The sequence below is a fragment of the Schistocerca americana genome, chromosome 4, assembly GCF_021461395.2.
Source record: "Schistocerca americana isolate TAMUIC-IGC-003095 chromosome 4, iqSchAmer2.1, whole genome shotgun sequence".
Lineage (NCBI taxonomy): Eukaryota > Metazoa > Arthropoda > Insecta > Orthoptera > Acrididae > Schistocerca > Schistocerca americana.
Genome location: NC_060122.1, coordinates 238,831,806 through 238,846,367, shown reverse-complemented (window position 1 = coordinate 238,846,367; position 14,562 = coordinate 238,831,806). Strand labels below are relative to the sequence as shown.

General features: G+C 40.3%; 1 protein-coding gene across 1 annotated transcript in view; it reads left to right on the top strand.

The window, feature by feature from the left end:
- The window catches only part of LOC124613898 (synaptic vesicle glycoprotein 2C-like), a 157,342-nt gene that overhangs the window by 24,201 nt on the left and 118,579 nt on the right, over positions 1-14,562 (top strand). Inside the window, exon 2 of the mRNA XM_047142646.1 lies at positions 11,027-11,089. Coding sequence (XP_046998602.1) covers positions 11,027-11,089 — 63 coding nt within the window. The remainder of the gene's footprint in view (positions 1-11,026; positions 11,090-14,562) is intronic.

Genomic DNA, 14,562 nt, shown 5'->3' with positions numbered 1-14,562 from the left:
CATACTGCAGACGGGCATTAATCCTTCGCACATCAATCGGTGCTTGCAGGCTATGGGGTGTCACAGCCTCAAAGAGCTTTGCGGTTATACATTGTGGAAGTTCTCTGAGTATATGGAAAGTCCGTTTGAGGAACAGAGCAGACGCTTTATTGCCAATATGCACCAAACCGAGGCCCCCGTTTCTGACATCCAGTATAACCGTAGTCGCACCAACCCTGAATATGTCTCCTCTCCATAAATAATTGGTAACAGTGGACATGATCCCTTTCGCTACTAGTTTAGGGATTGGAAATACCTGCGCAGTGAAATACGCTTTAGACAAAACGCAGGAGTTGATGAATCTGACTTTTTGCGCCAGCTCCATAGTTCGATGGATGTTCTCCATTACAGCACCATGAACTTTCCTCCTAGTTTCCGTCCAGTTAAAAGCAGCCATCCGCATCGGACATGCCATTAAGGTGATTCCCAAAGTTTTATGTTTGTTGTCTTGTTTTGCCCATGCCAGTCGAAGGTGATCTAGGCCCCGTAGATTCAATATTTGACTTTTGTTTTCATTTACTGTCGCTCCCGACGCTAGACAATATCTTTGGATTTCTCTTTCCAGTGTAACTGTCTCCTCCTTATTCCTTATTACAACGCCCACGTCATCAGCATAAGCTCGTATGACAGTTTTCTCACCACTCAATGTTATGCCTGTTAATCTTTCGTGGACAGTGCGGAGGAAGGGCTCTAAAGATACTGAAAATAAAAACATTGATAAGGGACTGCCCTGTGGAACCCCTCGCCTTATCTGTATGGGTTTAGATGTTTGGCCATTGATTGCTATTTTCGCATTTACACCTGTTGCAATATTCCTTAGCATGTTCACAATCTGGGGGTGGAAAGCCATTCTTGACAGCGTCGCAAAGAGGTATCTATGACTAACGCGGTCAAAAGCTTTGTTGAAATCTATAAAGATTAAAGCACATTTTATACTTGTCACTGAGGTAATTGCAATGACGTCTCTGTATGCAGATAGACTTTCGAATATCGTTCTGGTCGGAGAGCAAGATTGGTGATGACTCAATATTTTGTTGGAAAAGGCAGAGAGTCTTTTGTTGATAATACGCGAAATTATTTTGTAATCAGAATTTAGTAGCGAAAGAGGCCGAAAATTGTTTAAGTTGGTTTTGCCTTTACTCTTAGGAATCAGTACTATTTTACTTTCCTTAAACTCTGCAGGGACCGGTTTTCCGTTCAGGACCTCATTTGCCATGGAAGTGATCTTGTCCCCAATTATAGACCAGTAGCGGGCATAAAACTCCACAGGGAGGCCATCAAGTCCCGGAGATTTGTTGAGAGGTGAGTTACGCACTGCCTCATGCGCTTCATCTTTAGTAATAGGTGACAGGATGTCAGCGTTGTCTGTTCCCGACAATTGTGGACCTAAAATAGTGAGAAAGTCCTCGAGAGCTGCATCTTCCACTGTGGTAGGGGCATATAAGGTTTCATAGTACCTGTGGACTTCGTCCAGTATTTGTTTCTGGCATGTGAGCCTCGTACCAGTATGCGTCTGGACTTCATCAATTAAAGTTTGACGTCTGTTTTTAGCATGCCGCACCAAGTGATACAGAGAAGCTGTTTCATCTGCTACGACTGATGTGGCTTTCGATTTAATTTTGAGTCCCTCCATCTGTTGCCGTTTAATGCTTAATAACTTGGCTTTTATTTTTTTGATATCATTTAGACGAATTACGTCATCATGGGCCTGTTGATATAAGTCTCTTAAAACTTTATAATAAAACTCCATTGTATTCCTCAACTCCCTGTGCCTGGCTGCACTATACTGCATGACAACTTTCCGCAGCCTTGGTTTAGCCCTCCTTGTCCACCAGTCTATGACTGTTGGGTGCTTGTCTACTGTGCGGAGGCACATAGTCCACGCAAACCTTATTTCCTGTTCCAGTTCTTCGTCAGTTAAAACAGAGATATTTAAGTTCCATTGGCCTCTGAATCGACGGGTTGGTTGTATCCCCGGGACCACTGCGCTCCTGAGCTCCAATGTGCATGATGTTGCCTATGTGACCCATGGACTACTCAGTTTGTATATTTTGCTTATTTTTTCACAGTTCCACACAACTTCTTCCTGTTTTCTCAATTGATCTGTGTTCAGCTTATCAAGGCCTATCCACTGTGCCAACTTATAACTAAATCTGAGGGGGGTGCGATGGGGAGGTTCCCTTGTGAGGAATTCCTTATTATTGCATCCGTCGCCTTACAGACCTTCGAGCGTATCTCGTCACACCTTAGTACCTCTATATTCCACTTCTTTGCGTATTGATTCTTCCCGACCAATCTCTTGAACTTCAGCCTACTCTTCATCACTATTACATTGTGATCTGAGTCTATATCTACTCCTGGGTACGCCTTACAATCCAGTATCTGATTTCGCAATCTCTGTCTGACCATGATGTAGTCTTCCTGAAGTCTTTCTGTATAACCTGCTCTTTTCCAAATATATCTCCTCGTTTTGTGATTCTTGAACTGAGTATTCGCTATTACTAGCTGAAATTTATTACAGAACTCAATTAGTCTTTCTCCTTTCTCATTCCTCGTCCCAAGCAAGTATTCTCCTGTAACCATTTCTTCTATTACTTCCTCTACAACTGCGTTTCAGTCCCCATGAGTATTAGATTTTCTTCTCCCTTTGCGTACAGTATTAGTCTTTCAGTATTCTCATATACTTTCCTGTCTCTTCATTTCAGCTTGCGACATAGGCATGCATACCTGAACTATCGGTGTCGGTATTGGTTTGCTGACGATTCTGATAAGAACAACCTAATTACTGAACTGTTGACAGTAATACACTCTCTGCCCTACCTTCCTATTCATAACGAATCCTACTCCCGTTATATAATTTTCCTGTGCTGTTGATACTACGCTGTACTCGTCTGACCAGAAATTCTTGTCTTCTTTCCATTTCACTTAATTAACCCTATTATATGTAGACTCAGTCTTTACATTTCCCTTTTTAGATTTTCTTGCTTCCTTACCACGTTTAAGCTTCTGGCATTCCACGCCTCGACTTCTAGAACGTTATCCTTTCGTTGGTTATTCAATCTTTTCGTCATGGTCACCTCCCCGTTGGCAGCCCCTTCCCGGAGATCCGAATGGGGGACTATTCCGGAATCTTTTGCCACTTTTTCAGTTACAGGCCACGTGTCTTGTGGATATACGTTGTGTGTATTTAATGCAGTGGTTTCTATTGCCTTCTACATCCTCATGCCGTTCATCATTGCTGATTCTTCCGCCTTTAGGGGCAGTTTCCCTCCCAAAAGACAAGAGAGTGCTCTGGACCTCTGTTCGCTCCTCGCTCCTCCGCCCTCTTGCTGGAGCCACTTTTGAGGATCTTAGAATCCTCATACACATCTTTAGCAGTTTTTGTTGCTTGTAATAAAAATCGCTTCCACAAGAACTGTGATTCACCAAATCACGATACAAGACATAATACTAATTTTCATGTAGACTTTTTTCTTTCTTGTCTAAGGTATACAGAGGAATTTTGGACTCTGGTGGGAAGATGCTGAACAATATCTCATCTGAGGTCTTCTTTGGCGTTTACAGCCGTTTTAGATTTCCACAGGCTTCTTCTATTCCAGTCAACTGGTGCCTGATTTCTGTGTAACACTGATTCCTGTGTGTATTTTTCCACTGTTAGCGCTGGTCTCTCTCCCATTCCTCTATCAGGGAGCTTCCAGTTTAAAATCTTCTTTGAACACCTATGGTTGGGCATTCTCTGCACGCACCCGTACCGCTGAAGCGCTCTGTTCTCCGAAGTTTTTGTTATGCAGCACGTTGCTTTCATACCTCCTCATTTCGTATCCTATCTTGTCTCATTAACTGCAGACATTTTCTCCTATAGTCAATCTCCGCTGTTGTGTTTTTTCACAACTTACCTTGTTCAAGGCCACATCTCAGTTGCACCTGTGAAATTACCTTCTCTTAGTGTCAATCCGAGTATTATTAATCCATATGATCCCCTGCAAACTTTAGTAGCTCTCTTCCCCATAGCTGTTTTAGAACTAATATCCATGTCAATGTACTGTTGGTGGCTATTATTGTTCCCCAATATTTGTAGCTTCAACAGAATTTTTTTTCTCCTTCCTCTGTTTCAATTTTCACTAAATCCTGTGCCATACAATTAAATCCGTTTGTCCAGATTTATTCCCAAATGCCATTTTCTATACTTCTCTGTAAGCTTTCTCGGTATGTATTCCGTATCCTTCATGATGAGAAGATGTTGCCTGGTTATCCACAAATAAAAGATGGTGAAGAGTATCGTCATCAATCTTTATTCCCATGCTTGAGCATTTTATGTACCAGCCACCCAGCTCCTGTTCCTAATAAGTGTCAGAATAGGTGACATTCCACAACATTGTTTTATACTCTTTCCAACGAAAATACTTGTGGTAACCTTGAGTTCCATTTTATCATTATACTTGTGTTCTTATGTAACTTTTCAACTGGGTTAGTCAATTTTTTTCTCTCAACTTAACTCTTCTATTGCATTCCATTATTTTGTGCTAGGGACATTGTCTTAAGCTGTTTGTAGATCCACAAAGGTCATGTGTATTATTTTATTTCTATTTCTGCATTTTTTCCAATAACTGTTTAACACAGTGAATGTTATCACGACATGATCGTTCATGCCTAAAATCATTTTTCTCTTCTTTAGGCCGACACCTATTTGTCTATTTTCTTCTTCAAAATATTGGAAAAAGGCTACGTGTTTTGGGGTAAACTTATCTCTCTATAAGCTATGGATAATCTCTTGTCACCTTCTTTTTTTATATATATATGGAGGAGATATATGACAAATTCCACTCTACATGTCGATCTTGTGTTACTTCTATTTTCACAAAAACTTTCTGTTGATACGTTATCACTACAGTTCCTCCATACTTTAGAAGTACCATTCGTATATTTCTTGGTCCTCGGGCTTTATTTAATTTTGATGTTGACTGCACTGCTTTCACACACTCCTTCGTTTTTTCTATATTGTTTTCTTCTAAGATCTTAACTTCTTCTTCTCCTTTGTAGTCCAACCTATTTTCCTGTAATAACGTTGAATAATGTCCTATCTAACATTAACCAAGTAATTGTGAGTCCCTGCCAATTCAAAAGAAATTAAACACATACCTAATCAGTGACTCTATCTACTAATTATCTATCTAGATTCAGAGATTGAAGACTTCTGTCAACAACTTGGCAACTGACAGTGTTCATGTTATAAATTGCAGTACGAGTAGTAATTTACTGTAAACAGTTGTCAGTGTCTTGAGACGTGAATAAATATTTTCTTTCAAAAACACCACTGTGATTAAGAAAATATTAAGCTACCAGTAGCAGATAAATAGTAGATATTTAGTATAACTGAGGACACAGTAACTTTCAAGTTTTCTTCGTGGTTGCAGCTTTCCTTGTAATTTACTCAATTAAATGTGGCTGGCATAAGCATGAAAAGCATTAAGCAGTATAGTGATAAATTACTGTTAATACCATACACAGCTTAGCTTTCTATGATTTCATCGATTGTTACTTTATACTTCTTCGCTCGTTCCAAATCCCTGACAGTTCTCCCCCTTGATGGGATCTCGCTGAATGAAGGAATGTGATTTTCAATTGTGCTTGACTACAAATAGCTACTTTCAGCGGTTCCGTCTGTTTTTTTGCTTATTACGTAGGAGCGGTCTAATTAGGGTCAATGATGACAATGAGTTCAAGTGACTCAGGAACGGTTCGTGTGTACATTATTGTAAATGTCATATCAAAAGTTTAAAATGTGGATCTTCAGCACTGATACATGTTATAAAGCGACTACGGACAAACAACACTTCACGCTGAATTTCGTCTGTACCTCTGGGAGCAAAAGCCCGTGTTTTGGGTTAACCAACAGTCATTAATTCCGCAGTCATAGTCTGAGGTAAAAAGAATGAAATTTACTGTCCACCTCAAAACCAAGAGTGGTGTACTCGTGCACTTGCCCTGTACCATTATTCAAGCATACAACAAGAGTGTCAAGAAAATAAAATAAATATCATTCTCTGAAATTAGGTATAGTTCCCACGCGTATGAAGCACCAATGTTGCTGAGTAATAAGTATGCCTCTGTCAAAAAACGCTTCACTCGAAATGCATTGAAACGTCCAAACCCATGCAACTCGCGTAATACGCCCATACACGTGTACACTAGCTGTCAGATTCGAATGCATTTTACCTGGTAGGAGGATTTCGTGTCAGTGTGTAGACGATGAGGTAGAATGCTGGTATTTGACGATTCTGTGTTGAAAGTATTGTCTCCACACAGGTTAAGTATTTGTTACAGATAGCAATACGACTCTTCTTACGCCGCAGCTGTCTACGAAAGTTTGATGACGCTGGATTTCAGATCCAGAGCGTGCAAAATCTGAAGCACGGGACACTGAAATATTTATGAATTGGAATGTAAAATCAAAAAACCGTTGAGCTGTCTAAATTTTCTATTATTATTTTCTTTGAGCGATCAGTTTCGGCGCTTCATTACGCTATTTTCAGGCCCCTTGACCGACGTGTAGAAAGATTCCACCTGGACCAGTCAAAATAGGGACCAGCATTCAGAGACTGATATCCGTAGATTTTTGACACAGCGATCCCTTCGACATCACTTGCGGACTGTTTACACGCCAATAATCGTCTCCTCCTTGTCATCGACACTAACCCTCGATAGATCAGTTTCAGTTGTCGAAACGGGCTGTCTTACGGCGAATGTATGTGAAGATTCACTGAAAAGTTTATGTTAAGATGAGGATTTTTGTAATATTTGCATGTAATTATATTTATTACTAAATATAATGAATATAACAAATTAACAAAAGGAGAAAAACTATATTGGCTATAGGCTCCTTAGATGTATACTATTACAGTATGTGTACACTGAGACACGCTTTTGTACGAACTACAACTCTTCTGCTGATGGCTAGACAGTGGTTTTCGGTGCTGTTTTCTTCTTGCTATACGATACAGTTCCTCACAAAATGTGTCCAAGTCGTCTTTCGAGCCTCTTACCAGTGCTAAGAAAAGATGAAATAGTTCCAGTAAAAAAAGTCGGAGTTACATTTCGCCATCTGTGAACGTTAAAAAATGCTTGCGTACATCAGAAGATTCACGACATCGTCCGCTACAACTGCAGCTTGATACACATTGCGATGACAAAAGTCATGGGATAGCGATTTGCTCATATAAAGTTTATTGTACAAAAGGCATAACAGGGCAGTACATTGGCGGAGTTATCATTTCTACTGAGGCGATTCATGTGAAAAGGTTTCCGACGTGATTATGTCCGTACGACTGGAATTAAAAGACTATCAACACCGAATGGTAGTTGGAGCAAGACGCAAGGGACATTCCATTTCGATTATCGTTACCAGATTCAGTATTCCTAGATTTGCAGTGTCTAAGTGCACCGAGAATATCAAATTTCAGGCATTACCTCTCACCACGGACAATGCAGTGACCGACGGCCTTCACTTAACGACCGAGAACAGCGGAGTTTACGTAGAGTTGCCAGTGCTAACGGGCAAGCAACACTGCGTAACATAATCACAGAACTAAATACGGGACGTACGATAAACGTATGCATTAGTACAGTGCGGCGAAATTTGACTTTAGTGGGCTATGGCAGCAGACAACCGACGCGAATGCTTCTGCTAACAGCACGACATGGCCTGCAGAGCCTCCCCTGGACTCGTGACCATATCGGTTGGGCCCCAGATTACTGTAAAACCGTAGCGTGGTCAAATGAGTCCTTATTTCAGTTGGTAAGAGCTGATGGTAAGGTTCAAGTGTGGCGCAGACCATACGAACCCATGGACTCAAACTGTGCAAACTGGCTCCATAATGGGATGAGCTGTGCTTACATGGAATGGATTCGTTCCTCTGGTCTAACTGAACAGGTCATTGACTGGAAATAATCGTGTTCGGCTACATGGAGACCATTTGCAGGCATTCGTGGACTTCATGTTCCCAAACAACGATGGAATTTTTATGGATGGCAATGCGCCATGTCACCGGCCCATCGCCGCGCGGGATTAGCTGAGCGGTCTAGGGCGCTGCAGTCATGAACTGTGCGGCTGGTCCCGGCGGAGGTTCGAGTCCTCCCTCGGGCATGGGTGTGTGTGTTTGTCCTAGGATAATTTAGGTTAAGTAGTGTGGTGTCACCGCCAGACACCACACTTGCTAGGTGGTAGCTTAAATCGGCCGCGGTCCATTTAGTACATGTCGGACCCGCGCGTCGCCACTGTGTGATCGCAGACCGAGCGCCACCACAAGGCAGGTCTGGAGATACGATAGAGCACTCGCCCCAGTTGTACGGACGACATTGCTAGCGACAATACGGACGAAGCTTTCCTCTCATTTGCCGAGAGACAGTTAGAATAGCCTTCTGCTAAGTCCATGGCTACGACCTAGCAAGGCGCCAATTGTAGCAGTGCATGTATCTTACGAGACTCATTTGTATAGACAAGAGAGATGTATCACAAGGAGTGATTAAAAGTTAAGTATATTCCAAAGCTACGTATTTTCTTTATAGCAGTCATAACGTATCCTGTTCCAGACTTGACGCCAGTCGGCGTGTGTGTACGCGTGCCTTTCGGCTCCCTTCTCAGTGTGGCGTAGCTAGCTTGTTACGCCACACTGAGGGGGCAGCAAGTGACTTCCAGTGACTTTTTCAGTCAATGTCACGTCGAGTTGCTGCACTAGGTCGCACTAAAAGGTCTCAGACTTTTGTCACCTTGCGAGCTAACATCCCGAAGATGTTCGGACTGACTTGCGGGTCCTCTTGGTCGAAATCTCTTGGCTCAGATTCGTCTAGAGATTGAACCGCACGTGTCGCATTACACACCCTAATTAGACATTTATGACCCTTTGGTTAAATTGTCTGGCCGATGGCAAGTTTGCGAATTTGTATGAAACATAAAAAGTTCATATAACATATAATAACAGTCATAATAATATCGGGAGCTAAATTAACGACCCATAAATGATGCAGGTTACATAGTTCCGATTTGGTTAGAATAATGATTATTCAGAAACGAAACTAACTGCAAAAGTGGTCTATTTAGAGTTACTGTTACACTCGAGCGCATATCCATTTGACACGGTTCGATCATTCACAATCTCATCGTGAAATACAAGTCCAATACTCCACCTCGTTAACTACGCGAAAAGTTAGAGTTCACACCAGCGCGCGGCTGCCCACTGCTCGTAGACTAGGTCCCGCGATACCACACCACACGAAATTTTCTGTGCCGTTTCACTTCCTAGCTACCTAAAGACCGACTGTCCACTTTCGCGTCTCAATCCGAACTGTACCCTTTAGTGTCTAGACCAGAACTGTCCACTTTGGTGTCTCCAGCCGAACTGTCCGCTTTCACTTCTCCACCAGTACTGTCCCTCTGACAGTCTCCGGCCGTGTCTCCCGCGCGCCGAACATCGTCGCTCGACTGACTAGTGCAGCTCCCTTCTCTGAAGCCGTCCATCTGATTGGCTACAGCTTATTCTACATTATTTTACATTTTAACATGTTTAAATAATCAAAAAATGGCCACTTACACGATCTAAATAAAGTAACAATAATATCCATTACATAATATACGTTAAATTCTTTTACATAAAACCAATACAATTTCCTTCTTAACTTTGAATGTTACGGCCAGTAGCCTTGCACTGAAGTGCTTTCTGATCAATAAATAAAGAACAAAGTAACTATTATGCACTAAACTTTGCAACAAATATTTTATTACCTAATGATTCAGTAAGGTGTCATGCTGTCATCGTTCAATGTGTTTTGTGTGGAGAAAATTATCTGATGCTAACAGGTAGGCTACTACAGTCAAACTTAAATTTACTATATCGTTCAAACAAATAAAATTAGAGAATTGATATTTACAACATTAGTCATTCTAATGATGCACTTTTATATGAAATGCCGATCGTTAAGATCGACCAAAGAGTTCAGATTTTAGCATTCAGTTCTTTGTTACAAAACTTGTTAATTTCACTTTATCAGTAAATCCTAAATCATTATAGACAGGATGAATATTCAAGTTTTATTGTGATCACCATGAAAAATTTAAGAAAGAATAAAATTAATGTGGCTTCATTCCCTGAATTACTACAAAATTAAATAGTTTTCATAAATGTCCCCTTTATGGTTGATCTTGGGTCCGCCATATTTAACGCTGCTACGCCTGCCTAGGCACAAACAGCTCTTATGGGGTTTCCCTAAGACGTCTCGTCTACCTCACTCGCACACTACAGCACTTAGGGTCGATGAGACTGGCCTCATTCAGCAGAATAGACGCCTGTGGATGTCCCCATCTCGTGGGGAATCTGCGCTCTTTGTGGCACACGGTCCTGGACTACAGGATTCCCTTCACAATCCCTGGAAGGCTGTCTCTTTCGGGCATGTTCTTAAATGAGAGCGAAATGCTCGTTAACTCACAACCTCACCTCAGCGTATTCACTCGATGTGTGTATAGCTGGTGAAGAATGTCTTAACTGTCCCAATCTAGCAAGTTCATGAGTTCTCCCATTATTCGTTTTTTGTTGAGAATAACAAATCATTCACGCATGTCGTCTTGCGAGCAATACTAGCATCTAAATGACGAATTTTGTGAATGTTTTAGTATATGATTAAAGGAGACTGTGTACAAATGCATAGAACTTGTCACCTAGTATTTTGAGAAATGTGAAAGTACGTTTCTGGAAAGGAGGAACGTGCATTCAATTATCAAAATTATCGGTGTCTCTCTTTCATGAGACAGTTTGAATGTAAACTGTACTGTCGTATGTGTAAGACTGAGAGTAAGTTCTGAGATGGAAGGCAAAGTGTGCATCAAATGTTTGACACGCTTAATTGCGTATGCTTCACCAAAGAAATACAATTGTTCGTTGCTTTTCGTTGAGAATACTGAGAGTGTTGGAAGCTAATGTGTTTTTCTCGTTTTCAGAGGCGGAGGAAGGGAAGCCGCTAGATGAACCTGTGGACTTCGAAACGGCGATTTCGCTAACAGGTAGACTACTGCAGTCAAATTATGTTGGTCTGGCATAAATACCGACGAGATGCATTAAATCATTAAATAAAAATAAAAATTATAGCGTATGAGGGTTGTGCATTAAGTTGATGGTCACAGATAATATTAAAGTAACATTAGCCAAAGATTTCTACGGATTAGACAGTGCAATGGCTGTGCTGAAGACGAATGGAAAGCAGTTTGAGCTTCTGGGCCATATTTCAGTTATTCACCACCAGAATTAACACACTTTATGATCAATAATTATGCGTCTCAATTGCAATTTTTTGAGCACATTGTAAGTCTTGAAATTTTGAATTTTTGTTTTATTTCAGAAAGTGCGAGGGCGTGCTGAAAAGTAATGGCTCTAAACCTTGTAGGTGAAAACTCTTAAGGCATTTTAAATAAAACAAACATTACCAATATCTTTATTCCTCATGTCTACGTGTTTGCACTCCTCTGCCGCTAGAAAGGTCCGAACTGTAGCGTGTAACGTGGAGACGTATAATGTAACTATCTCTGCCAAAGAAACATTGTTCTGTATCCGAGTTTCGAATTCGAAGAGTTAGTCCACATATGGAGCGTCCTATACTTCAGCATGACAATGCCAGACCACATAGGAGCGCTGCGACGTCTGCAAAAATCCGACGCCTTGAGTTGACTGTCATCGATCATCCCCCAGACAGTTCCGACTTGGCCTCATCTGATTTTCATGTTTCCAAAACTTAAAGAACATGTTTGAGTGCTTCATTTGATAGTGATGAAGTGGAGCAAACAGAGGTGAGGTTGTGGCTCTGTCAACAAACTCAAAAATTCTACACTGACGGTATCTACGATATGGTCTCTCGTTGGGAGAAATTAGTGCTCACCAGGATGACTATGTTGAAAAATAAATATGTAAACATGAAGGATAAAGATAAAGAATTTTACTAACGTTCGTTTTGTTGAAACAGCCTTAAGAGTTTTGACATAAAAAGAAATTAGGGTATCACTTTCCAGCATGCTAACGTATATCGTTTTGTTTTTTCGACCATTTATTTGCTGTAAATTAATTTTCTTATAAAAAATGTGCTTTATATCACTATGGCATATTATAGTTAATTGCTCTCTTATTGCTTTATTTCGTACTTAATCATATTTACTTGAGATCAGATTGAAAACTACAACTGTTCCCCGCTCGTGAAATTCACCTCCCTTCATGCGTAATTCGCTGACCATTCAAAGGCCTATGATGAGTACAGTACACTTCAGAACGGTTCCTTTCCAATGTAAATGCGAGTACTAGGATTTCCACAATGGGTCCTAACAAGGCTCTTTCCAGCGTAGCTTGGATCCATATCACCAGTGTAGTGAAAGTAAGAAAGCATTTTTACATCTTTGTCGCACAATAAAACTAGAATGAAGTCTCCCGCAAAATACAAACGATTTCATTATAACATATAAATAATAAATTTCACTCGTATTTCAAACTCAATAAAACAAATAAATGTGATCTATGGTAGTTGAAACACAAAACGACACTAAACAATGTCACTTATAAATCTATTGAATACTGAGACGTTTATTAAAACCTTAGACTTAAAGTCATAAGAGAGATTAGTAACTAATAATAACATTGCGAGAGGCATACAGGAAGGAGAATCGGTCTCAAAAGATGCTATCGCAAAGAGAAGCGGGATTTTACTGACATTATTAGATAACCATGCGTTAAGAAACTGATACTACACAGACGCTGCACATATTGAAGAAATGCAGTAACATTCGACAGAGAACTGGGGCTATTTTCATTCAGTTGACTGAAAACTCTTGCAGCTGTTTTGACAGAAAGGTGCTTCAACAGTTTTAAATGAGGCTGCAGCATTCGAGTTCACATCAAAAGAAACAGTATTATTTTCGAAATATGAAATACTGAGCGTAAAACAATCATCAAAAGAAACAGTATTATTTTCGAAATATGAAATACTGAGCGTAAAACAATCATCAAAAGAAACAGTATTATTTTCGAAATATGAAATACTGAGCGTAAAACAAACGTTGTGGGATATCTTTAATTGGACTGCGCAAAGACAAGAATCCGTTTTGATTCTGTTTGATAAGAGTTATCGAGCAAGAAGTAGCAGCACAAACTACATTGTTATTAAAACAATAGCTGATAGAAGTATTAGACATTGAGCCTCAGAATAAATGTGTAGTAGTGGATTATTAATAAGCTCGATAATGTACTTTACATAATCTACAGTGTAAGCCTCCTGCTCTTCTTTTTTTAATGATATGAGTATATGAAAATATGTCTTCAGCATAATACACCGAACATGTCCTACAGCACGCGGGCCGCATGCGCCCCGAATCAAGTATTCTTGCGGCCCGCGTTTCTCAGCGGATGATAATATGCATCGGGCAACTGATAGCCGAATCCAAAAACGACAACTAAGGTTAAGAGGTTCTTTAGAGTACAGTTTTCCTGCTCCTTAACAAACAAAAATACTTAGAGAGACAGTAATATTTGCCTAATTGTAATTGATATTGGTGAATTCGGCCGTGATCTGAGTAAAGTTGGTCGTTTAGCTCAGGGGTAGTGGGATAAGTAGTGCGGTCACTGCGGACTTAGAGGATGCGAGGCGGAGAATATTTTACTCCTTGTCTGCCGGTAACAATTCACAGGTATGCGCGACGCCTACATCAGCTGCTGTATAAATTGTGGCATGGTTAAAATGGGTTCACGGGTGCGCATCGCAGAGACGGTCATCTTCAAATGCGGTACTGATTTGTCGCAAAGATAATGAAATTAAATTGTGCGGCAGAAAAATAACTCAAAACATTTTGTAGAAAGTTTTAATCGTGTCTCATGTTCTATGATGCATTTATATTTAAGTATCGTTACTGTTATTAATCAATTAATCATCCGTTCTTATAGAAAACACAACAATATTTCGTCAATTAGTTAGTTAATTAGTTACATGTTCCATAGATTATTTGAACGATTCTTTTATGGAAATGATGTGGAACGAGTCAGTTTACAGGATATTTATGCATGACTAGTGTAAATGTTAATGAACACATTATCATTTTATTCCTACTCGTGCAACTACACTTAAAAGCAAGATTTTCTTAATGTCTACCAGTTTTTAGGGATAAATTCGTCAAGGGAATAGAAGAATTTGATTTAATACTTGCTTCGCTACCTGTCAGACGTTTTGTATTATAGGCCAAATAATCAAAAATTTTTATTGCTGCATGATGAACTTCTGTCTGAGCCACTGACAGCTTTATCAATGGGTAACAAAAGTCATTTTTCTCCCTGGTGTTGTGGGTATGTACATTACTCTTCTTTTCAAATTGTGATGGATTACTTCTGACAAATTTCATTAGCCAAAATATGTATTGTGACGGCGCTGTTAAAACGCCTAGCTTTCTGAAGAGGTGCCTACTCGACGTTTCTGGGTAAGCAAGACATGTTATTCTTACTGCTCGCT